General features: G+C 46.7%; 1 protein-coding gene across 2 annotated transcripts in view; it reads right to left on the bottom strand.

Annotated features, from left to right (window-relative positions):
• The window catches only part of TPK1 (thiamin pyrophosphokinase 1), a 551,394-nt gene that overhangs the window by 518,405 nt on the left and 5,656 nt on the right, over positions 1-27,333 (bottom strand). For both annotated transcript variants that reach the window (XM_083188542.1, XM_083188541.1), the window contains exon 2: positions 10,573-10,635. In XM_083188542.1, the coding sequence (XP_083044668.1) occupies positions 10,573-10,615 (43 nt within the window). In that variant the 5' untranslated portion in view covers positions 10,616-10,635. The remainder of the gene's footprint in view (positions 1-10,572; positions 10,636-27,333) is intronic.

The following is a 27,333-nucleotide window of genomic DNA, read 5'->3' on the forward strand; positions in this document are numbered from 1 at the left end:
GCTTGCCACACTATCTAAAAATCGACTCCACGCTGACGTGGATAGTGGGGGGTATGAAAAGGTCGGAGGACGCATACCACCTCCGCTCACCACGCTTCGGGTTGTAGTTCATAGTGGGGGTCGCGTTGACAATGGGGGGGCATTTAACATTGTATGCACCCATCACGGTGCTTGTACAATTAAAAATCGCATACGATCGCACCGCATGTCATTTGCTGGCATGCGATGCGATATTTAATTGCTTGCTCTCACGGATCGTTAATGAGCCTGATTGTCTGAACATGTAATCCAATCTGACAAAATAGTCAGTCAGACTGCATGTTCGGCAGTAGTCCCGGTGACGGCACTGATTGAAATAGTTAACAATATCGCTCAAAGTTTACCCACAGGTTGGCTGTTTTTATGGTATTGTTAATGGTATTGGCGGGGTTGCATATCTAAAGGCCCATACACACTGGGCGACTGAGCTGAAAGTCGCACAAAACAGCAGGTTCCCCCCCCCCCTCCCGTCAGCACCGGGCAGGGGGAAAGCTGTTTATGCACTGAGCAGCTTTCCCCGCAGCGATGACTGTGGTCATCGATGTCCATACACGCTGAGCATAGTCGCCCAGTGGGTATGGACCTTTAAAAAAGATTTAAGTCTATACAGAACATGTAAAGGCCCATACACACTCGGAGATTTTCATTTCAAAAGACTTTTCCAAATTTTTTGATAGATATAAAGGTCCATACACACTGGGCGACTATGCCCAGCGCGTATGGACAGCGATGACGTCAATCACTGCTGCGGGGAAAGCCGCTCAGTGCATACACATTGAGCGGCTTTCCCCCTGCCCAGCGCCGATGGAGGGGGGTGGACAGTGTCGCATAGCACAGAGCTATGCAAAGCCATCCTCAACGCCGCTCATCTGCGGCTTTCCTGGCGATGATGCGGGAGTGCACAGCAGCGCTCACTGCTCATCGCTGAAGCATACACACTGGGCGGCTTTCAGCTGAAAGACGCACAAACAGGCTGTTTTGAGCGGCTTTCAGCTCAAAGTCGCCCAGTGTGTATGGGCCTTAACTGTCACCAAAGTAGTGCGTACACACTGAGCTATTTGCCCCAAAGAGCGAGACATTTTGAGGAAGCAAAAGACTTTGCTGAAAATCTTTCATCTAAAAGGCTATTTACATAATGGGCTGGTTTTGAATCCCAAGGGTGGGAGCAGGGGCCATTTTATTCTGTACAATTCTGTTATTAGGGCCTAATTCAGAACTGATAGCTGGCCTGCATATAATCAGAGCCCAGCGATCAGGTAAACGCCACGTGCCCCGAACGGGTAAAATCCCGCCCATATGCACAGCTATGATTTAATTTGCAGCCGTGCTCATAGGGAAAAATCCATTCACGTGCGCCAGCAATTTATATGTTACCGCCATAACAAAATATACATTGGTGGACAGTGGCGGAGGTACAGTAACATATACAATGATGGTCTGCACCAGCAATGCTTACAGTGGTCCTGGAGAGGTGTGAAACTCATTTCCGCTGCCTCTTCTCCCCCTCCCCCCCCCCCCCCATAAGTCACAAACAGGGGATTATGCATACTGTAATGCATATTACACATTATGCCACACAGCATGATTCCCATTATACATTATGCCACACCCCATAGTGCCCATTATACAATATGCCACACATATGTAAGTTCACAGAACACTGGTGTCATAGTACAAACTAAAAAGCATTTATTTTATTTATCTTATTCCTCTCACAAACAAAAATGCCCCCCCCCCCCCCTCCCCATGTGATAAATCATTGTTAAATGTGATATAAATCATTGTTAATGCAGTTAGCTAGTGGTAAAGGAATAACTAAATGCTGTGGCACTGGGATTCTTTAACTTAATTGGTATAGACTCCCATTGTTATTGATTGCCTTAAAATGTGTTATTTAGAGATGTCAAAGGAAAGAAAACTATTGGATACCCAAAATCTAGGAGGTATGATCCCCATGTGCTAATCCAGTGGTTTTAACCTTGGTCCTCACAGCAGCCCATACATTTTGTACTAGATCGTATCGCATCCTAGCTGTAGCAAATCAAATGCTTTTTGTACTCCTGCCATATGGGGGCATGGCAAGCACTATGACAGCTGCTGGCCATGTCCCCTGCTTCTTTCAATAGATGCTGTGCGCATGTGCACACGGTCTATTCACCGCAGGACACTGCCAGCCCCAGGTAGGATGCAGGACAGCACCCAAAAATGCATTATGCTTCACATCGCAATGCCCAACACATTGTGCCACACACCGCAATACCCCTGACAAGATTCTGCACACATTGTCCCACAGTAAGGCTTCTAATAAAATAAAATGTAAATTACCTGCTTATTGCCAGTGGTCAATGCTTGCTGCCAGGGGTTCATTTTCATTGCCAGGGGTTAATACTCGTTGCCAAGGGGGTCACTGCTTGCCCCCCTCCATCTTGCCCCCTCCACTATGCCAGTCTTTTCACATGGGCATATTGGGCAATTGCACCATAATAAATTCCTCCATAATACACTCATCGCTGCTGGCTGCTGCAGCGTTCTGGAGCTCAGCTCCATCATCCCCCTGCTGGATTATGGATATTTTATTAGAAGCCTTACTGTGGGACAATGTGTGCAGAATATTGTCATATTTAACTTCTAATATCGGACAGGGAACACAGCGCTGCAGCGTTACCCGGAGGTGGCGGAAGCGCTTAGAGCGGTGCTCCCTGTTAGACGCTAGAGGTCAAATATGACTCCTAGTGCCTGTCTCCTCCGGAACAAGGAATGCAGGCCAAGGCAGCAGCGGGGACTGTAGCGGGGTAAGGCGGCGGCAGCAGGGGGCGGGCAGACCAGGCAGAGGGCAGTGGTCGAGACACCCGTTTTGCTCAAGCGAGCTTCCAGTAGCTCGCAAGCGACGGGTTGGCGACCACTGGTGTATGGGCACCTTAACAGTTCAGGTATTACAAGTCACCCAGCCGTTGCACTGTATATCACCAACTCTCTCATTTTAAAACTCCAAAGGTAACCTGGGAAATGTGAACTGTTGGGGGTAGTTGTGGATCAGAGTTGAGAACCACTGTGCTAATCTATACAATCAATTAACAGTAGTAGTAGTAATGGATACCATACAGTGCTATTTTTGTAGGAAAATAGGTTCAGGAACTGTGGGCGGGACAGAAAGTGGGCTGTGATGTGGGAGGAGCTACAAAAGGGGCGGGTCATTACATGTAAAAAAAAAAAAAAAAAACCATAATTCCTCACTCCGTCACGCTTATTATACATATGCCACACACAGAGATGCCCGTTATACATATGCCACACACCGTGATGGCCATTATACATATGCCACACACCGTGATGGCCATTACACATATGCCACACACAGAGATGCCCGTTATACATATGCCACACCGTGATGGCCATTATACATATGCCACACACAGAGTTGCCCGTTATACATATGCCACACAGAGATGCCCATTATACATATGCCACCCACCGTGATGGCCATTATACATATGCCACACACAGAGATGCCCGTTATACATATGCCACACACCGTGATGCCCATTATACATATGCCACACACAGAGATGCCCATTATACATATGCCACACACAGATGCCCATTATACATATGCCACACACCGTGATGGCCATTATACATATGCCACACACAGAGATGCCCGTTATACATATGCCACACCGTGATGGCCATTATACATATGCCACACAGAGATGCCCGTTATACATATGCCACACACAGATGCCCATTATACATATGCCACCCACCGTGATGGCCATTATACATATGCCACACACAGAGATGCCCGTTATACATATGCCACCCACCGTGATGGCCATTATACATATGCCACACACAGAGATGCCCATTATACATATGCCACCCACCGTGATGGCCATTATATATATGCCACACACAGAGATGCCCGTTATACATATGCCACACACAGTGATGCCCATTATACATATGCCACACACAGAGTTGCCCATTATACATAAGGCCCACTCCCACTGTCCCTCCGAGCAGAGTGATTAGTCCTGTGAGTACTCAAAAGGGTGCACAAATTTTGAGTAGACTGTACGGATATAGCAGATGCTGCTCCTTCAGCCCCTACAGCAGCCCCCCCCCCCCCCCACACACACACACACCCCTAATAACCCTTATAGCACCTGAATTTATGGATTTAACTTCCTAGGAGTTTGTACTCCTTTTGCTCCTGTCTAATATTGGTAACAACAACAGAGGATTATAAATTATAAAAATGATACTGGTATAATGAGAATGAATGAGTGTTTTAAATAAAGTAAATTTAGTTAACTTTGGATTAGGCAGAGCTCGGATGCTTGCTGCCTGCCTCCTGATCGTTCCTGTCTGCTGTCTGCTCCTCACCAGTAGTTGAGCCGCCCACATTTCTGACTGCACAACTCAGTATCCACAGCTCAGCTTCCTTTTATTTCAAGATGCACAGGTCGGCGTCCCACATGCCCACCACTCGCCTGACAGCTGCCGCTCACTCACTTACCAAACGGCCGGTGTCTGCACTGCGCCTCACTCGATACGGCGTCCCCCACCTGCCAGCTGCCGATCACACACTCCCGCAGTGCGCCTCACACGATACGGCGTCCCCCACCAGCCAGCTTCCGCTCACACACTCCCGCTCACCAGCCTGGAGTCTGCACGGCGTCGCACACAGCTCTCACTTCCTGTCCCGGCATTCACCCGGCCGCCGCGGAGACAGATAGATTTCTGCTGCGCTAAATGGAACTTCCGGAACGCCATTCCTGGTGAGGTAATTTTTCACCAGAACTGCAGGAACGGCGTTCCGCACGAAAAATAGCGCTGATACCATATACAACATATACAGTAAATGGGTTGAGATCGTTTGGTTTACAACAACTAGGTCGACACCACTGATATCGTTAACATCTCCACTCTTTTAACTACTTCATATGGTACATCTCCTATTTTAAAACATATACAGTACTGCACATAAACTATTGATTGGATGCAGACATGCTCATGTAACAGATGGATGGCAATCACTGAACACCAAATGAAAAGCTTCTGTGCAGATTGACTCCCTGAACTCAATGTTGCCTGAAATCAGATAATCAGATCAGTTTCTGTGGTACAGAATCAGTGTGCTAGGACAATGAGAGCCCAAGCACAGGTCAGAGGTCGCGTTTCATGAGTGGCTTGTTTGCCCTTTATTTTAATCATACTAAATTCTCTACCACACAAATACACACTCTAGGGGCAAATGTGTCCAAAATATATTAACTGTAGTACTGGAAGCAACTCACACAAACATTGGATGAACATTTTTAAACTCCTCTGAAATAGTTCCCTAGGTGAAAGTGATATGAATCAGCAATGCCAGCTGCTGTCCTACCTCACATAACAGAAATGTTCATCCTATCCCAAAGTCATAGGATTTACTATTGGATAATTACAATGAATAGAACACAGAGGCAGGTGTAATGTCCAATGCTCTGACTGATGGTGCACTGGCACTGAGTAGCGTTGCACCCAGTGCCATACTAAATATTTAGGACTGAAATGACAAAGTCCACAGAATGCAAACCAGGGCTATTTGGTGTTATTCCACAATAGGGCTATGTGGACACATCTGTACACGGATTATATAAATATTGTAACATGGATAATACATTCAATACAATAACCAATGAAAGAACTTAAACATTTTTGTAATAGCATATGCTAATAAGAGATCCCTAACTTTAGTGCTTACTAAATTGCGAAGTTATCTTTTATAACATAGAGCACCTCTTCACGGTTAACAGTTCAATATCATTTACACCAAAACTATTTGCTTCTGTTTGTCCACATATTTTATAATTGGAAGCCACTGACATAATTGGTCCTGGATCACCAACCTAGGAGACCCGTCGGCGCACAGATTTAGGAACACTGACAGACATACAGTATAAAAGGTATTTGCAGATGTGTTCACGTACACGGGGGCGTAACTAGATTTTTCTGGGCCCCATAGCAGAATTTTGAAAGGGTCCTTAAAACTCCACCAGAATGAGAGGGGGGGGGGTCAGAATAATAGATGGGGAGGGGTATGACACAATAGAAGACAGGACCAGACATGCTGAATACTGGTTATGGTTACATGGGGATGACGATTAACGGTGACTGTACTGGCTGGAGTTTAGGTGGCAGGCAGCGAGAAGTCAGCAGTTAGTTGATTGGGGAGGGCAGGGTGACAGACACTGGGATGGGCTGGCCACTGGGTTGGGGATGGGGGATAGTTGATTAGATGCAGGGAACTGGGATGGTTGGTTAAATGGGAGGACAATGGGATGGGGACGGGGCTGGTTGGTTAAAAGGGAGGGGGCACTGGGCTGGGGATAGCAGCACTGACCTGGGGATAGCTTGTCTGGCCCATGCATAATTGAACTCCTCAGCTCTGCCCTGGCTGCTGCTGCTTGAAGTTCCTCCATGATCTGTGCTGTTCCCGGGGGGGTGGGGTGGGAGAGGGGGGTCTCACAATCAGTGCCGGGGAGGGAGAAGCTGCCAAGTCATTCCCCCTGCTGGTGCTCACATCAGCGCTAGAAACGCGCCAGAGCGAGGGGTGCCCACAAGGCCCATGAGGTGTCTAACGAACAATGCTGGTGCTTGGGGGAGCCACCAAGCCCAGTTTTCCCTGCCAGGTTATTGTCTGCTGGTCCTTGGGGCCCCCAAGCCCCTGTTCCCCAGAGCAGTGGCATCCTCTGCACGTGCATCTAGTCTCCTTGCACGTTTAGCAGCCTTTGACATGGTATGACTTGTGCTGATTGTCTTTGCTTTCAACTTTATTTCTATTGAAGTGCGTTTTAGTCAGAAAGTGGTGCTGCACAAGCAGCTTCTGCTGATTAAAATTATATTTGATAAGCCTATCTACTGTGTGTGACCACATATGACATTTCCAGTTAAACACTGTAATGTAGAATTTTGTGCACAGATACAGCCGCATTCACCATTTTGTGAATAAGACGCATTGTGATGGGAAAAGTCGCATGTAAAGACATCTTTTTCTGGTACATGCATACCTGAGCGAATTTGCATGGGTGCACAATGTTTTTGAACTGCGCATGCGCTGAGTGCGAGCGAGCAACCAAGGTGAAACGATTGTTCGCCGGGTACTCGCACACAAGATTGCGGGGGGGGGGGGGGGGGGGGGAGGGGGGAGGAGGCCATGGATTCGGCCACTGGAACGCCCAGCGTTTCATGGGCGTTCTTATGAAAACGGTGGGCGTTCCCTTGGTAGTCACCCAGTGATGTGCCCGGGTCGGGCAGCTGACATCACGGGATGTTCTCCTCGATGGTTTTGCATGTACCATCGAATGATGTGGGTTTGGCCCCGTAGCTAGTGAATGAATGTTTATGCAAACCATCCAGTCGCAGCCGTGCAGCTGAATTCTGGCTGCGAATGCAGTGGCATATGCGGATAGCGGGCAGGCTGAAAATGACACGCATTGATGTGAACCTCGCAGTGCTGCGTGTCAACCAGAATAACCCACTCTGTGATAACGAGTCATGTGGAGCTCATGCGTTATGTTGATCACGGCTTGTAGCATATTGAGGATATACAGTACGTATATGGACACATCTGTATTTTAATCAAATTCTCTCTATATTGAGTTTTAGGACTCCATGGACTTTCTCTCACTAATGTAAAGCATTTATTTTTCCCTCCAGTAAAAAATAACTTTTAGTTATTTGCCCACCTTGTTGATTTTTTTTAGACTGTATAAAAAGTAAATATGCTTTGCTTTTTAGGATTTACTATAGTATATAGCCGGGGTAGCCAACCCTAGTCCTCGAGAGCTACCAACAGTGCATGTTTTGCAGGTCTCCTCACAGAATCACAAGTGAGCTAATTAGCTCCATCTGTGTACCTTTTAAAATGTGTCAGTGATTAATGAGTGCAGCAGCTAGGTTGTCTGGAAAATGTGAACTGTTGGTAGCTCTCGAGAGCTAGGGTTGGCTACCACTGGTATATACTATAAATTAAATTTACTATATACTACCGTAGGGTGTAGGTTGTTAGGTCTACACCAACTAGTTCGTCAGGCAGCAAGGTCGACATGGGGTTTTCACTGTTTTTTTTACCCGAATTTCGACATAGTCGACATGGACACAGTTTGAAGTGCACCGCATCCGCTCGCAATGCTTCGGGCACATTATTTTATTCTCACACCACGCCCTAGTGGATGGTAGGGCATGAAATACTGCCTGTCACCACATGTCGGCTCAAAAAACAGTGAAAAACCCCATGTCGACCTTTTGACTTTCGACCTAGCCCATGTCGACCTAATGCCCTGACGACCTAGTGGTGTCAACCCAATGCTTGTCTACCTAGTTGGTGTAGACCTAATGACCGTATCCCCTACTGTAAATCCTGTGTGGGAGTGGAGATGCGTGCTAATTTTACATCATTCTAATTGTTTGTCATTTTTTTATAAAAGAGCACATCATTTAATGACATTATGGCATGCAATGCTGAGGTAAATTACTTTCAAACATGTATGGCTTCTAATTTTCTATGTATGGCAAATGTATCCAATTATTCTACAAAACACTAATAATACTATCGAATTACTCAGAGCCTAATACAGACCTGTTCGCTAGGCTCAGTATACTCGCAACCTAGTGAACAGGTCAGCGTTGCCCACCACAAGTGGAATCCCCTCACTAGCATGAGAGGGGATGTGTACTCGACAACATCCCCTCACCTCACATGCAGCCGAACTTTAATAAAAGCCAATCTCAACTGACTTATTTGCTCCGCTGATCTGCGAATACGGGATGGGCGCTAACGTCATGGGACACCAGCCACCCTGAGCTGGCTACGCCATGGCTGCGTTCCTAGGGGAAAACTCAGCATTTTTTTGGGGAATGCCCATAAAATGCTGGGCCTTTCCCCTGCTCCAGCCCCCTGTCCGTCCACGCCTGCCCTCTCAGGAGCGAACAGCCTGGCAGATGTGTGAAATTCACCAGGGTTTGCACTTGCGCTTAAACATACATGAGCAAACCTCAGGGAAGGAGCAGAATTCGGCCCGCTACGAGCGGGTCTGAGTCGGCCTCTTAGTGCAGAATGTTCACAGAAACATTAAAGTAGAGTGGTCTTTATGGGCCTTATTCTGGTTCACTCTCAAGAGGCAAATTCCTTCTCAAATGGACAAAACCATGTGCACTGTAGGGGGGCAGATATAACCAGTGCAGATTAAAGAAAAACCCCACCCAAATTTAATTCTAAGTGAGATCTATATTGCAGGGCAGTACAAATGGTGTAATAGTTAGCATTACTGCCTCACAGCACTGAGGTCATGGGTTAGATTCCCACCATGGCTATAACTGCGTGGAGTTTGTATATTCTCCACGTACTTGCGTGGGTATCCTCCCACGATCCAAAAATATACTGGTAGGCTAATTGGCTCCCAACAAAAAAATTAACCCTAGAATGTCTGTGTGTGCACGTATATGTGGTAGGGAATATAGATTGTAAGCTCCACTGGGGCAGGGACTGATGTGAATGAAATATTCTCTGTAAAGCGCTCCGGAATATGTGTGCACTATATAAGAAACTTTTAAATAAATAATAAATAAATAAATAAAGCAGTCAGTATCTTCCCTGCACAGAAACGGGATCCCGGCGGTCAAAATCCTGAAACTTTCTCCCTCTATGGGCGTCCACGACACCCATAGAAGGAGAATAAATTAATGGGCCGAGCGTAGCAAGGCATCGGGCTCACTGCGTGGCGAGTGCAGCGAGCCCGCAAGGAAGGGGGGGGGGGGCGATCCACGTCCCCCCTTGTCAGGATTTCGGTGGTCGGAATTTTGACCGCCGGGATTTCGTACCAACCCCACAGCAACAAATAACTCACCCAAATCTAATTCTCTATGAACATGTGCCCCCATGCAGCACACATGGTTCTGTCCATTTGAGAAGGAATTTGCCTCTGAGAGCGAACCAGAATAAGGCCCTGTATACTCTAACCTGCATCTACCATATGAATAAAAATGTAAAGTAAAAGAAGCTACACTAAACCACAGCATGGGTCAATCACACGGGTGTGGTATAGAGTTCCAACAGTCATTAGCCTGACGTTGGAATCCCGACTGGCCGGAAAGCATGGCGAGCGCAACAAAGCCTCTTGCGGGCACGGTGGCTTGCTATGCTCGCCACCTATTCTATTCTCCCTCTATGGGGGTCGTGGACCCCCACGATGGAAAATAGCAGGTGGCAATCGGGAACCCGTCTGTCGGTGTTTTAACAGTCGGGATCCCGACATCGGGTAAATGACTGCCCGACAGTCATTTACCCGACTGTCAGGACCCCGTCCGGCACCCACTCACACCAGACTTCTTGCACCACACAGCGTATTATAGCTAGTCGTTTGAGGACTCATCTGTAGTAAGGAGTGTACCAAATCAACAAATCCAAACCATTAAACAGCAAGCATTGACAATAAAAATTATAATGTCAATTAAATCAATAACTACAATAGTTCTAAAATTGCCTACCTGTTTTCTGTAGACATTCAAGAGGTGTAAACTGAAGTTCCATTCTTAGCTTTATTGCTTTGCCTGGAGATACAGAAATGTATAAATTAAGGATTATCAATTAAAATAAGAAATGTAAAAAAAAAGTAGTACAAAAAAAATGAGTTTTTTTATGCCATGTACAGAAAGGGGTGCAAGCTTCTCCTTCACTTGACTATGACTTTTGTAGCACTTAGGTGACTTTCAGGTTACAGCTATCCAATTTGCTTAGCAGTACTATTTTTCACACACTCAACCTTGTGAAAATGGAATTGGAAGCTACATATCTGTTCTGTTCTATCTCGAGTTGTAAATGAGCTCTCACCACCAGACAATGAATGTCCAACAGAGAGCTGACATCACCTTTAGAAAGAACATATCCTGACTATATACAGTGATAACAGAAATATGCTACAGTGCATTACCAGCTTCACAGTAATCTAAATAATTGGATTTTTATACCTTTCAAGGCTATTTATTCTAGAAATGTTTCACATATGATTAGAGTGATGTCTGTGCATCAATTCCTCCAATGCTCTCCAAACGGATCATTCGAAACATTCACACATTTCATTTAGAATTTCACTGATGTGAACTCACTTCCTATTGACGAGACTTATGCTGCCCATACACTGCAAAGTGCGATGTCCATCGTGTCCGATCACATCTTATGGTGTAAAAAGTGCCCTCTTCCACCATCTTGTGATGGCACATCGGGTGCTTGAACAGGGCAGAGGGCAGCAGAGTAAAAAATGAAAACACTGTGCAGCCCTTTTATTGGCAGAGAGCTCAGACAATCAGCGGGCAGCCCAGTGTTTTTTTTTTTATTCTGCCACAACCGCTGACCCCGGCCACCTTCTAGCACTCCTTCACAGCACTACGCTACTCAAACAGATGCCACTGGACCCCTCTCCCCAAACCCGATGCCACCGAAAGAGTTCCCTCTGCCCCCAACCCACGGATTGCATTTGAGCGATTGCATGTGGTTAAAAGCCACATGCGATCGCTCCTGCAATTCTATAGATATTATGTACAGCACATACTATCTATCGAAGCGACATACGACCGGCAGGCCCGTGCATCACGCTGCATGGGGCCTAAAATGTGCATAAAATCATTTGATTTATTGAACAGATGTGGTGAAAAATCAAATGATTGGATGCAATATCTCATAAGTGTATGGGCTACATTATAGCTATAATGTTACCTGCCAAATGCTGCCCGGCATTAGATTGCTCATGTGCAGTCTAATCCCGAAATCCCGGGATTGGGACAAATCCTGGGATCATGACAATACCGATTCAGAGATGGTCTACCCTAGTGACAGTGTGTACCACCTTCTAATACCCCCTTTCCAATAGCAACCTGGGTCAGTCCCGGTAATTTGTACCTGGATCAATACCGGGTTGGACATGGGTTTATAATACATTTCCACTACAGTGCTACCCGGCAAATTGCTGGATCAGCCCCATTTACACGTAACCCGGGTAAGGCCTGTATTTTCCTATAGATTACGTAAGAAAAGGCCTTTTTAAAGGGCTTTACTGAGGGGGGAGTCAGAAAACAGGGCCGCCATTGACCAAACAGGCCACCATTAAAGAAAAAACATTTCCTGATTTAAAAAAAGAGACCGCAAATATTTATTTGAAAAAGTTTGTGCTTTTATTTTAGTTCCAAATATTCAATAAGAAACCTTTTCAAAAGAGTCCTCAAACAAGAAGTTTTGTGAAAACTGTTGTTTATAGTACACCTGAGCCATTGGTGTACCTAGACATATAAAAAGTGCAAATAAACATGTACAAAATCCATGTAAAAATATACCGGGTTGGGAGCACTTCCACTACCCCTAAACCCAGGTGCAAATCGGGTCCAACCCTTATCATTGCCGGGAAATCCAAACCGGGTTATTTGACATGGGAGCATTGCCATTAGCATAAAACCCAGGTAGATGCGCGTCCCTTTGAACTTACTGGGTTATTTCTGCTATTGGAAAAAGGGGTATAACTACAATATAGTGAAGTGACGCTTAATACTTTAAAATTCCTGGAATTTGATTTAAAAGATCACATAGAAATGTGACCATGCATAAAATATATATTATACATATAAATACCCCTCACATCTGAGGTGAAGTTCTGCCAGTGACCACTAGAGGCCACTCAATGGACCAAAAAATTATCTGTTTCAAACTTGCTGGATATGGACAGAGGGAGCTGTGAAGACAGATATTGGATGTAGGAGCAGATAGGGATTGTCATTTTGACAGGCTTTTAACTAGTTATTTATTATAAAGAAGAGCACAAAATTCAGGTTTACTGGTCAGTATTCTACGGCTAGAGTTAGAACCATGAGAGAAGTAGAATTCCATACCTTACTACTAGTCTTCTAATCAGTGGCGTAGCTCATTACATATGCACCGGAAGGGGACTCACTCATTCCACCCAGTGCACTGCACTGGGTCCCTGCTCATTAGATATGTACAGGTAGGGTGACCAACTCATCCCTTTAATCAGGAACACATATTAATTACACAGGTTCTGTGGCAGTTTAAAACCAGGTGAAATGGAGTCTTGAGGTGTGGCAGTTTAAAACCAGGTGAAAGCCAGCCACAGAACCTGTGTAATTAATATGTGTCCCGGATTAAAGGGAAGAGTTGGTCACCCTATGTACAGGGCAGGACCAGCTCAGCACTCTGCTTGCTGGGTGGCCTGTCAGTTCAACCAGCAGCGTCCACCACAGACCCTGCTGGTGCCGCTCCCCCAAGCCGCTGCAGGGTCTGCCACATATGTAGCTACGCCACTGCTTCTAATTACAGCAAGTACCCTGCAAACAATTGCTGGTGATGTCCTTATTTCCCATGACTACCACTTTGGTTCTTTGCGGTAGGGCACATACTGCCTGATGCCACCGACCATGCAACAAGAAAATACTATGTCTGACAGACATGCTGGATGATCTGGTATACATGACAATCAGTCATGTATACAATGCAATTAACTGGCCGATCCATCAATCTCGGACTGTTCGACCAGTTAATCATAGTATGTATTTCCAGCGTAAGAACTATTATATGCACCAGAGGACCTTGGATGCCCAGACACATTCCTGGAACCACACAATAAGGCAAAAAATAACTGGGAAAACACCATTATTATTTTCAGATTAAATCACTACACGCATTAAACCTTCATGAACACTTTATTATAAGAATATGGTTCCCTTTTCCTCTGCTCATATACCTCGGTTAAAAATTCAATATTTGCACATAGCGTAAAACTGTGACAATTTATTCAAAACATAATAGTACACACAATAAATGGCATAGTACCGTGTCTGGCCTTATCATCAAGGCTATTTATGTCGCTTATAGGACAGTCAGAAGGATAATTTCTCAGTGGGATCCCGGGTTCCACTAAAGAAATACATTCCGTCCCAAATAGCCTCAGGTGGTATATTGAAAAGTCCAGTCCAACGGCCTTTATGACCCTTCTGTTTGCATCTACTATTTCTGGATAGTTTGGTGACTATCCTTTATGATAAGGCTGCACCCTTTGTTTAGAGCGCAGGTTTTTATATTGTTTTTTTCTCACTTTATTATAAGGTCATGTTAAAAACATATACAGTACTTGAATATTATCCATAGAATATAAAAACCTTCTATACATACAGTATAATAAACACAATATTAAAACCTAATTAGATCTTTAAGATGTCCTAAGGACAAGTCGGACCTGATTTCACCCTGCAGCTCCCCGGGAGAGGGACACACCATTAGGCACTTGATGTGCCAAGGTTTACATATGATAAAACGCATGGATTTATCATATGCGGTCCCCGGGGAGCTGCAGGAGGAGGGAGCCGTGCGGGGGGGGGGGGGTCATCAGCGGATGAGGCTGCATAGGGAGCTGGGCAGGAGGAGGGTGACAGTGGAAGCAGCGCGCTGGGCAGGGAGGAGGACGCTGGCTGCCGGGCAGTGGCAGGAGCCGGGAGGAACACAGATAACTTGAAAAAAAAAAATACAGAATGACTAGCAAGCCATTGATTGGCTGAGAGAGGTCTCAGCCAATCAATGGCTTGCTAGTCATCTGTATGGGCTTTTTTTTTTTTTTTTCAAGTTAGTGTGTTCCTCCCGGCTCCCGCCGCTGCCCGGCAGCCAGCGTCATCCTCCCTGCCCAACACGCTGCTCCCGCTGTCACCCTCCTCCTGCCCCGCTCCCTATGCAGCCTCCCCCTGCTCGGCTCTCTATAGCCAGCATCCCTTGCCCGCTGTCATCCCCCGCACGGCTCCGGGGCTGGGCTGCACATAAGATTTAGAAAATCTTATGTGCAGCCTGTCCAACCTCCCGAACCCTATCCGATGCGCACGGGATCGCGCATCGGATCGGACGGGGTGTCTGCAAGTGCGATTTGGGCCGATTTCATGGCCCGATTCGTCCGAATCGGGTGAAATCGTGCCCAAATCGCATAGTGTATGGGGGCCTTAACCCAAGAGGTTTTATAGCAACTGACCCTCAGCAGATTGAGCAAGCCTGGAGTTATATCCCACTTCATACCACCCAACATGACCCTCTCCAGGAATGACACAATGCTCTGTTTCTGGACTCCCCTCTTCATTTATGATTACCATCACCTGTAGTGAAACACCTTTCTTATCAATTAACCTGTTTAAAAACAGGTGACGGCAATCATACATTACCAGGGAAGTCCAGAAACAGTGCATTGTGTCCCTCCTGGAATGGGTCATGTTGGAAGGTATGCCACTTAAAGGTACTTTGTGGATAGAGCCTAAATTCTATCGTCAGAGACCTTTTACAGTACATGATCTAGGACAGGGGTAGCCAACTTCAGTCCTCGAGATCTACCAACAGTTCATGTTTTCCTGCATGTTGTATAGAAATAAGTGAGGTACTAGTGAACTTGTGTGTGCTCAAAAGCATGGATAGTCTTAAAAATAGTAGTAATTGGGGTACATAGTGTTCCTTCTAGCACCCGCCATATTTGAAAACCCATGCAGTTACTCTTCCCTGCCTGGGGTGTCGCTGTCTGCTGTAGTGCTTCTAGCACAGTGTGGTCTGTCTATCAGCACTAATATGCAAACCAGACCTGTGCTAGAAACACCAGAGTAGACAGTGACACCCCAGGCAGGGAAGAGGAACTGCAAGGTTTTCAAATACAGCGGGTGCTAGAATGAACACTAGGTACATTTACTAAAATGTGAGTTTTTAGAAAAGAGAGATGTTGCCAATAGCAACCAATCAGATTCTAGCTTTTATCCTCTATAAGGCACTAAATTATCATTTTAATCTGGTTGGGTGGTAGAGGAAACATCTCACACTTTAGTAAATGTACTGCTTAGAAAGCTATTAGTACTAGGTTTAGTACTACTTCCCTGAGAATTAAAAGCTGCCCACACACGGTGCTATTATCGCATTCTATTTCACCTTTTTAGTTCAGATCGCATTGCATCTGGTTCAAGTCACACTGTGTTTACTTTATGATGCGATACGCACTCCCGCATCATCTATATCTCAAGCCAAAAAGTATGTGCAGGCAGGTATATTTGAACTAGATCACATGAACCCTCTAATTGACTATTGTAATGTAGTAAAAAAAAAATTGTGTGTGTGTAATATTTTGGAATTTTACTGTACTGTTTTAATCTCCTTTCCTCTTTCGCTTTCAGGCTGGAGCTTCCTTCTTCCTCCACACAAGAACGGTTCCAGAATTGGTGAGTATATATAATGCTATTTATTAACATTAAATTATTTATAGTTGACAGTTAAATTTAGAACATCTGGAAATCCACATATTATACCTCGGCAAGTTACATTCCTTCAAGCTTAGAATACATTCAACCAGGGCTATTTTTCTGCAGGCTCCAGCAGGAACTGTGGCCCTTATTCTAGTTCACTCTGACAAAATATTTCTTAGATGGACAAAACCATGTGCACTGCAGGTGAGACAGGTGTAAAACCCCACCCAAATCTAATTATCTCTGCACAAGTAACACCTGCCTCACCTGCAGTGCACATGGTTTTGTCCATCTAATACCCCTTTCCCACTGCAGGCTTTACACGTGTAAATGCCGTTTTTTTAGCCTTTTTAAACGGCTAGAGCTGCAGTGGGAAAGCTCCAGGTTGCTTTACACGGGTAACAAATACCGGTTTTTGTTACCCGTGTAAAAAGCAGTGTTTTTAACGTGTAGGAGCCGTTTTTTCGGCAGTGGGAAAGGGGTAGCCCTTTACCCGTTAAAAAAAAAACCGGCATGACGTCCCCCCCCACTGCCATAACCAGCACCAGGCTGAAGGAGCCGGGGCTGGTATTAAAAAAAATCAGGAAACCCGACAAATAGGGGTTCCCTGATTTTTTACAACCAGCCCCAGGCTCCAGGTCCGGGGCTGGTTCCCAAAATACGGGGGACAAAATGACTAGGGGTCCCCCGTATTTTAAGAACCAGCCCCAGGCACAACCAGCCAGCAGGGTAATGCCACAGCCGGGGGACACTTATTATATAAGTTCCCGTGGCCAAAGCATTAACCCTACCGACCAGTCAGCCTGGCCAGGGGCCCTGGGGGAGTGGGGACCCCCCCAATGAAGGGGTCCCCCCCCTCCAGGACTTACCTGACCAGGCTGAAGCCTGGTGCTGTCCCCGATGCCCCTGGGCATCGAGCTGATGGTATGGTGTAAAAAATAGAATAAAAACCATTGTCTTTTACTGGTGAACTATGAGTCCCAGCAAGCCTCCCCCGCAAGCTGGGACTTGGAGAACCACAAGTCCCAGCCTGCGGGGCATTAAAGGGCCCGCTGGGTCTTGTAGTTCCACAGTAAAAGAAAGAGTTAAATAAACACACTGACACACGTGAAAAATAAAAGTTTAATACATACATAACACATACATACTGATACTTACCTATCTTGAGCCCGTAGGTAGCCCTGGTCCTGATGTCCTGGTCCGTGTCGGCGTCTGTATCCATGTCGGCATCCCTGTCGGCGACGGCGTCGGCGGTCCGGAGTCCGAAGAAATCCATTTGGGAAGCTGTGGAAGGAAACTATACTCACCTGTCCCAGCGCGACGTAGTCCAGGTAAGGTCTTTGCAAAAAAAACAAACCGACACCCGAACCAAGCGGACACAGCTGAGAGCCGCACGGTGTTTACATCGTGCGGCTCCGCCTCCCGAATGTCGCTATTGGCCGCCTTGCGGCTCCTGATTGGCCGCTAGGCCGCAAGGCGGCCAATAGCGGCATTCGGGGGCGGAGCCGCACGATGTAAACAAACACCGTGCGTCTCAGCTGTCCGCTTGGTTCGGGTGTTCGGTTTGTTTTTTTTGCAAAGACCTTACCTGGACTACGTCGCGCTGGGACAGGTGAGTATGGTTTCCTTCCACAGCTTCCCAAATGGATTTCTTCGGACTCCGGACCGCCGACGCCGTCGCCGACAGGGATGCCGACATGGATACAGACGCCGACACGGACCAGGACATCAGGACCAGGGCTACCTACGGGCTCAAGATAGGCAAGTATCAGTATGTATGTGTTATGTATGTATTAAACTTTTATTTTTCACGTGTGTCAGTGTGTTTATTTAACTCTTTCTTTTACTGTGGAACTACAAGACCCAGCGGGCCCTTTAATGCCCCGCAGGCTGGGACTTGTGGTTCTCCAAGTCCCAGCTTGCGGGGGAGGCTTGCTGGGACTCATAGTTCACCAGTAAAAGACAATGGTTTTTATTCTATTTTTTACACCATACCATCAGCTCGATGCCCACCGCCCAGGGGCATCGAGGACAGCACCAGGCTTCAGCCTGGTCAGGTAAGTCCTGGAGGGGGGGGACCCCTTCATTGGGGGGGTCCCCACTCCCCCAGGGCCCCTGGCCAGGCTGACTGGTCGGTAGGGTTAATGCTTTGGCCGCGGGAACTTATATAATAAGTGTCCCCCGGCTGTGGCATTACCCTGCTGGCTGGTTGTGCCTGGGGCTGGTTCTTAAAATACGGGGGACCCCTAGTCATTTTGTCCCCCGTATTTTGGGAACCAGCCCCGGACCTGGAGCCTGGGGCTGGTTGTAAAAAATCAGGGAACCCCTATTTGTCGGGTTTCCTGATTTTTTATTACCAGCCCCGGCTCTTTCAGCCTGGTGCTGGTTACGGCAGTGGGGGGGACCCCACGCCGTTTTTTTTTTTTTAAATTCCCCCCCCCCCCCCTATCTTTACACTGCTTAAACGGGTTTTTAAACGGGTAAGTGTGAATGTGACAAAAACAGCTTTTAAACGGTAATTTACCGTTTAAAAGCTGCAGTGGGAAAGAGTCTTTATGGCTCTTACCCGTTTAAAGACCCGTTTAAAAAAAACGGGTCATTACCCGTGCAGGCAGTGGGAAAGCAGCATCAGAAATATTTTGTCAGAAAGAGTGAACTAGAATAAGAACAACAGTTACTGCTGGAGCCTGCAGAAAAATAGCCCTGCATTCAACATTCTTAACATTACAATGAGATTATACTAGAGAAGATAGCCACGTTTATCTGGGATGCGGTCATTCGTCAGAATGCATTTAGGTCTACAGTCATTAGGTCGACCCCACTAGGTCGACTGGCAGGAAGGTCGACCTGACTTAAGGTCGACATGGGTCAAGGTCGACATGACTTAAGGTCGAATTTGCATAAAGGTCGACATGAGGAAGGTCGACTGGTCATAAGGTCGACATGGGTTTTTCACTGTTTTTTGAGCCGACATGTGCCGACAGGCGGTATTTCATGCCCTACCATCCACTAGGGCGTGGTGGGAGAATAAAATAGTGTGCCGAGCGCAGCGAGGCACCGTGCCCGAAGCATAGCGAGCGAAGCGAGCGATGCGAGGGTCCGATTCTCATTGCCAACTGTGTCCATGTCGACTGTGTCGACATTCGGATCAAAAAACAGTGAAAAACCCATGTCGACCTTATGACCAGTCGACCTTCCTCATGTCGACCTTTATGCAAATTCGACCTTAAGTCATGTCGACCTTGGCCCATGTCGACCTTAAGTCAGGTCGACCTTCCTGCCAGTCGACCTAGTGGGGTCGACCTAATGACTGTAGACCTAGAATCATTCTGACGAATGATCCCAACCCGTTTATCTCAACTTAACTAGTTCTATCTTATATCTATAACAATCTAGGTAGCATAAGAATCGGTCACTTATGTCCGCTAAACAGTTTTCTATCTACATAGGACAATCCTAAGATAATTGGCCTCTATATTAACATAACATTTTCTTTAACAACAAAGTTCACTTTGCAAATATCAGTATATTTTGACACCAGTGTCCTGTAGCAGTATAGTATCCTATTTCCTTCGGAGTCTGTCTCTTTGAAGTTGAAACATTCCTGCTACATTTATATATTTCCCCATTAATAGCTCTCTTCACATTAAGGAGTATTCAATGTTTGGCTCACCGCTCACTGTTCTGTGTCTCTGATCTCGCTGAAGTGCTCACCACTTTTTCTTATCTCCTCATTTCTGACTTCCTCAGTATTCAACTTGTGGTCAGCTCACTGACCCCTTTTGCGAACTTAGCATAATTATGCGAGTTCAAATGGGAGAGCTGTAACTGGAGACATCTGTTTTCTCCTGCTCTCCACGTGAGCTGGTCAGAGTGGGATATTCCCAAGCAGGGTGTTTATCTCAGCCAGGGGCGGGCTGGGTCGGGGGGCAGGGTGCCATGTGCCCCCCGGGCCGCTTAGCCAGTCACTGGCTGCGGGCCACGCTGGTCACCATCCACCTCCTCCAGGCACAGGCAGCCCTCCTGCGCTGGCCGCGGCTTCCACAACACGGCCGCGGCTACAGGAAAATGGCCGCCGGCCCCCTGCACTGAGGATATGTCCTCAGTACAGGAGGCCGGTGGCCATCTTCCTGTAGCCGTGGCCGTGCTCTGGAAGCCGCGGCCAGCGCAGGAGGGCGGCCTGGAGGAGGTGGATGGTGATCCAGCGCGGCCAGCAGCCAGTGACTGGCTAAGCGGCCCGGGGGAGCAGGAGGGCTGTCTGTCCCAGACCCCCCAGCCCAGCAACAATGGTGAGTTGCTGGTGGGGGCATGTGTGTTGTCTCTGGCACTGTGGGGGCATGTGTGTCGTCTCTGGCACTGTGGGGGCATGTGTGTCGTCTCTGGCACTGTGTGGACATCTCTGGCACTGTGGGGGCATATGTGTCTGTCACAGTGGGGGCATATCTGGCACTGTGGGGCATACAGTATGTCATGTTTTACATCCTTGCTGGCGGGTCGCCAGAACGTATGCGCTGGCGACCCGCCAGCGAGGAGACTGAGACGCGCGGGGACCCTGGGTTACCGCCAGCAAGCCGGCGGGGACCCGGGGGAACGGATCAAAGCGCCGTCGGAAGGGGACGCGCGCGCCGCTCGTGCGCGCGCGTCCCCTTCTCACCATCGCCATGGCGCTGGCGGGGGATGGCGGCTGGCGACGCCAGCGCCATCCCCTGCAAAGATGGGACCTGACCCATCTGTATGTGTCTCTGGCACTGTGGGGGCATATCTGGCACTGTGGGGGCATATGTGTCTCTGGCACTGTGGGGGCATATCTGGCACTGTGGGGGCATATGTGTATCTGGCACTGTGGGGGCATATTATGTTTCCCTGGCACTGTGGGGGCATATTATGTGTCTCTGGCACTGTGGGGGCATATGTATCTCTGGCACTGTGGGGGCATATGTGTCACAGTGGGGGTATATGTGTATCTGGCACTGTGGGGGGCAAATCTGGCACTGTGGGGGCAAATCTGGCACTGTGGGGGCAAATCTGGCACTGTGGGGGCAAATCTGGCACTGTGGACATCACATTGTGCGGTGTAATGGGCATCATGGTATGGGGAGCATTGGGTAATTGCCATCACAGTATGGGGTGCAATGGGCATCAAGGTGTGCGGCATAATGTGTAATTAGCATCACAATGTGCAATCTGCAAGTACACAATACAATCAAGGTACAGGCCACGCCCCCTTATGATAGGCCACACGCCTAATTTTTCTGCGCGCCAACGGCGCGCACAAGCATTCAGCTTTCCAGAATGATGGGGGGGTATGGGCCAGTGCTCTGGACTTGCCCCCTAGGCTAAAAGTTGCCAGCCAGCCCCTGATCTCAGCAGCGTGTTCCTCACATTTGTGGACTTGTATTTTTTTACAAAGGTTTAGAAAGCTAAATGTTTTGTTCAGTATTTATTTTACAACAAATGGCTGTGTGACTATTTTAATTGGGTTTGTGCAGACGGGTGTATTTTGTTCTGTTTGGCCTTTATCCTTGTGTTGTGCTTTTAGCATTGTGTCTTTGCCCTGTGTTTTTATTAAATTTATTTTATAATTGTTAGTGTGTTTAAAAGCCTGTTTGGGGGTTAGGTGAGGAAGAAGAGAGGAAGCATGGGAAATTACTAGGAGCACTCCAAAATGATTTCTTATTGGTTACCATTAAAATAACTTATTCAATTCCAAATAAATTAATATATAAGTACAGCATTATGGCACTTCCAAGAAATACATTAGAGTAAATTTTTTTTAATTTATAAGCCATAAAAAACAAATAAAATAACAACTTTAACAAAGATAGCCCTACAGTTCACCTAAAAAAGATGCCGAGGGAAAAATGGAGAACATCTCTAAAAAAAGAAACCAGCAGGACTCGCAATTTGTGCATTGAATACACTTTTTGAGAGAGACACTAAAATCCCCATTGAACAGACATGGGGAGAAGTGCAGGGTGAACTGAGTTAGCTTCGCAAAATATTTTTGGAGAAGTAACAGAGCTGAATACAGGGAAGCACAAAATAGGAGAGAAAAGTTCACTACTCTCCAAAAAACATGCACACTCAACGTTATTTACGGCGACATAGGAGCATTGAATACATGCCAATGTATCAAGTTGGTTCTTAAATAGGACACTGTTCTTTTATTCACTCTCTCTCCTGCGTACTCAGTCTGTGTATTGCCTGTCAACGCACCTCCGACTTCAGCTCTTTCTATTATTGTAGGGAGGACTTAAGTGCGTCACCACCCCTTCCCTGCAGTAAGCGCCTACCGTTGGCTCTCGTCTCCAGGGCCTTGCCTCCGTCGCCACCCACCTCCAGGGCAGCTGGGCCGAGTTTCTTGCCGGGATTCTAGCCACGCCTCCTGCTGTCTATCACCCGCCTCAGGGAATAGGGAGTCAACTCCGCAACCGCCCAGCGCCGGCCTCCTCCTACCCGGCTCACCTTCTGTATAGGCGCTATGAACTCCGGGTCCGCCCAGCGGGCAGGGTCACACCTCCTGGTGGACCGGGATGCGCTCGGTTCCTGCACACGGTCACCGGAGTTCAGCCGCTGGCACACTGTTGACGGAGCGCTCCCTTCTGCGCTGTCAATCTCCGCTGCCCGGCGCAGACGGTGGGGATGCCGCCGGAACCTCCGCTGGATTCTTCAAGCCCTCCGGTAAGTATCTTGGCTTTCCCCAGCAACGCTGTCCACCGCTGCTGGCTGCGCAGCTCTGCCATACACCAACTTCTCCAGGGAAACATTTTATTCTAACCGTTCACGGCTGCTACCTTTATAGGCTTATCCACGCGACCCTCACAGTCAGGCCATGGGCACGCATCTCTGGGGCTCGAGCACCCCAACTTTATTATTACTTTATAGGGCTGCTCATACAAATTTCTCCCCTCTTTGTAGGTAAAATGGTTCAGTCTGTGGTTCCTTTGCATGGACTAAGCAAACAGACTAGTCCAAGATGCCTAAAGTGAGGGGCATATCAGTTCACCTAACAGTATCTGATGACACTCACATACTTTTCTGTAAAAAGGTCTCTGGTTCCTAATATTTTATTCCCTAGTTCATCAACTTATTTACTAATATATATATATATATATATATATATATATATAAAAGGTGGTTTAGAGTGCGCTAAAGAAAACTCAACAGTTAAAATTAAACATTTAATACATAGTCTTCACAAAGACTTCAAGCTTTAAAAGTACAGTAAATCTGTTATTGGTACAGGTGATGTAATAGGCCCTATTAATAGGGGCCTATTACATCACCTGTACCAATAACAGATTTACTGTACTTTTAAAGCTTGAAGTCTTTGTGAAGACTAAGTATTAAATGTTTAATTTTAACTGTTGAGTTTTCTTTAGCGCACTCTAAACCACCTTTTGTATCTCTATTTGCCTTCCTGGACCTGTCTAACAGGGGTCCATTAGAGTTGCTGCTTTGACTATATTTTATTGTTGGGCGCGGTTGAGGTACCTCTCCTGTGATTATATATATATATATATATATACACACACATACACACACACTTATAACATCACCACATGTCCTGGTTATTACATGTGGTTCAAATCACGCCCAGTGTACAGTCCAAATTGTATCACTGAAATCGAACCTAGCACACGTCTCACCGTGTGTGAGCACCAAAAGCCTTGCGCTTGCCAGCCTATAGTAGGTTGTCATCACTATTGATGGGGAATTCAGGCTTTGAGTTTGACTGTTATGGTGACAGTTCTGTAATATTTTGTATTGCCAAACCTGTGTATGACCCAAATGAATGATCATAATCATCCAAACATACCATACACCTTGCACTAAGAGGAGAGCAGGCACAACACAGATGACTGGTGATATAGTACATTAGGTACAAGGAATGTAACTGCACTATGCTAGCCAGCACTTTCTTTTCACCTCTATACCATCTAAGAATACAGGGGTGAAACACAGAAGACCGCAAAGGTTGAGCACCTAGGGGAAGATTCTGACATATTTCACCCATACTTGCCTACCTGACCCTCTCCTTACGGGAGAAAATGCCCTGTTCCTGGACTTCCCTGGTAATGTATGATTGCTATCACCTGTGGCGAAACACCAAAAGTTATCAATTACCTAGCTCCCCACAGGTGATGGCAATCATACACCACCAGGGAAGTCCAGGAACAGAGCATTTTCTCCCTGATGGGGGAAAGAATGATTTCACCACAACGGTCACAAGATGGCACCTAATGAAGCAATTCAATTTTTGCTCCCTTTGTGCGCACATGCAACCAGTGGACACATTTTAACTTGTAGCCTCTGCTTTGCATAGCTAAACCTGGTATTAATGTGCACACAGGGAATGTCTAAAAAAACACCGTAGGTACATATAGATAGTGGCGGGTGCTCAATTAGTTTAATAATATCACTCAGGTGCATGGGAGGAGGGGCAATACTGAGTAACTAAAAATACATGGTTTCTCAGAGCTCACTGATACCCTTTTAGACATACTACCAGAGCCGAATTTCCCATTAGGCACGTGCCTAGGGGCGGCACATGTTTGGGGGCGGCACTCCGATGCTTGTGTTAGTACTGTCAGCCTGAAATGTACCAGTAACTGCAAATTATCTACTGCACTGTACCATATTCCATTTTGAATAGTGTATAAATGGATAAACTGTCCTACTTAGTAAATATACATACAGAATAACAAATAAAAAATGTCACAGTAATACAATTAGGCGGGGGTGGGGGGGGCGGCATTATTGTTGTGCCTAGGGGCGCCCTCACCCATAAATCCACCCCTGCATACTACCCGGGATTTTAGACCCAGTTCAATCCCGGTTTTTAACCCCTTCCCGACATTTGACGTACATTTACGTCATGGCCGGGATGTACTTCCCGACATATGGCATAAATGTACGTCATGACTTTAAACTGTCACTGCGTCTAGAGACGCAGTGACAGAGGGACGATGTCTGCTGTCCCTGACAGCAGACATGTCCCTGCATGCCCAGGGGGGGCTGCGATGCCGCCCCCCCCGTCGGCGATCGCTGTGATTGGCTGTTCAGTGTGAACAGCCATTCACAGCGGTTTCCTGTGTTACCAGCGAATCAGACGCTCGGTAACACAGGTGTCAATCACCGCCGGGCGTCAGGGGGCATGAGGGGGTCATCGGTGACGATGACACCTCACCCCACCCTCACCCCACCTGCCCCCAAGGCTGTGATTGGTCCGTCGGACCGACAGCCAATCACAGCCAAGGCGCGACATTTAATCTAACGGTGACTGCGCTGCAGACGCCATTCCGGTCTGGAATAGCGTGCAGAGCGGTCACCGTGCCTATCTGCCGTGATACTGACCTGATCCTTGCTAATACTTACCTGATCCTTGCAAATACCTTACCTGATCACTGCTTGTAGCGTGCTGGACGCTTCCTGGATCTGACTTCTTGGGACTTCCTGCTGCTGCTGCAGTGTGATAGAGAGATAGAGAGATAGAGAGAGAGATAGAGAGAGATAGAGAGAGAGTGACAGAGAGAGCTATATTTTGTGTCTGCTACCCCCCCTTTTTGGGGGTGCAGGGTTTTTTTATATATAAATAACTGTCAGTGCTGCTGCTGCAGTGTCATAGAGTGATAGATAGTGATAGATAGTGATAGATAGAGAGATTTGTGTCTGCTACCCCCCCCTTTTTGGGGGTGCAGTTTTTTTTTTATATATATATATATATATATATAACTGTCAGTGCTGCTGCTGCAGTGTCATAGAGTGATAGATAGTGATAGATAGTGAGAGATAGAGAGATAGAGAGAGATAGTGACAGAGAGTGATAGAGAGTGTATATTTTGTGTCTGCTACCCCCCCTTTTTGGGGGTGCAGGTTTTTTTTTATACATATAACTGTCAGTGCTGCTGCTGCAGTGTCCTAGAGTGATAGATAGTGATAGATAGTGAGAGATAGAGAGAGATAGTGACAGAGAGTGATAGAGAGTGTATATTTTGTGTCTGCTACCCCCCCTTTTGTGCTGATCAGTATATCTGTGCTGATCAGCAACTTTTTGGGGGCGCAGGGTTTTTTTTTTTATATATATACACCTGTCAGTTGCTGCCAGTTGCACTGTCAGTTGCACCAAAGGTTGTGCACCTGCTGCCCCTCACTGGTAATCAGTGTCGCATCACTGATCACCTTTTTTTTTTTTGAGAGTGCTGTGGGGTCTTTTTTAAATTTTTTTTTTACACACACTGTGATTTTGTGGGTGTCCTGTGGCCACTGTGCGCTGATCAGTGACGTACATCACTGATCAGCTTTTTCGGCACAGGGTTGATCTATTTTTTTTTTTTTTTTATCAAATTCCTGTTGCCTTTGAGCGCTGTTCAGTGACGGACGTTACTGACCAACATCTGTGCTCAATTTTTGGCGCAGGACCTTTTTTTTTTTTTTTTTTAACCCCTTCAATTTTTTTTTTTTTATTGGGATCAAATTCCTGTATAAAGTATTTTTTTTTTTCTGCACTACATACACACTACACACTACATACCCCCCGGGTTGAAATAAAGTTTGTACCCCCCCTACACTATACACGTGTTGAAACATTTCACTACCAGTAACTCAAAAATAAAAATGGCATCCCAAATGTCATCCTAGTCATCCAGAAGAATGTATTCAGCGGAGGAGGCATATGCCATGCTTGCCTCTGAATCTGACACAGCCAGTGATGCAAGCGGGGAATTTGAAGGATTTGTCTTAAGCTCCTCTTCCTCCTCTGGTGATGAGGGACCCCCTCAAAGACGCCCCCGTAGAGCAGCTGAGACCCCCCCAATAATTGATCTCGTATGGACCCCACCACCAGACAATTTTGAGCCCCAGGTTCCTGAGTTTTTGGCCATGCCAGGAATCCAATTTGATTCCACAGGTCTCAGAGAAATTGACTTTTTCAAATTATTTTTCTCTGATGATTTTATAAATTTAATGGTGGACCAAACTAATTTATATGCC

Source organism: Crinia signifera, chromosome 5 (assembly GCF_055691185.1).
Source record: "Crinia signifera chromosome 5, ASM5569118v1, whole genome shotgun sequence".
In the NCBI taxonomy this organism is placed as follows: Eukaryota; Metazoa; Chordata; class Amphibia; order Anura; family Myobatrachidae; genus Crinia; species Crinia signifera.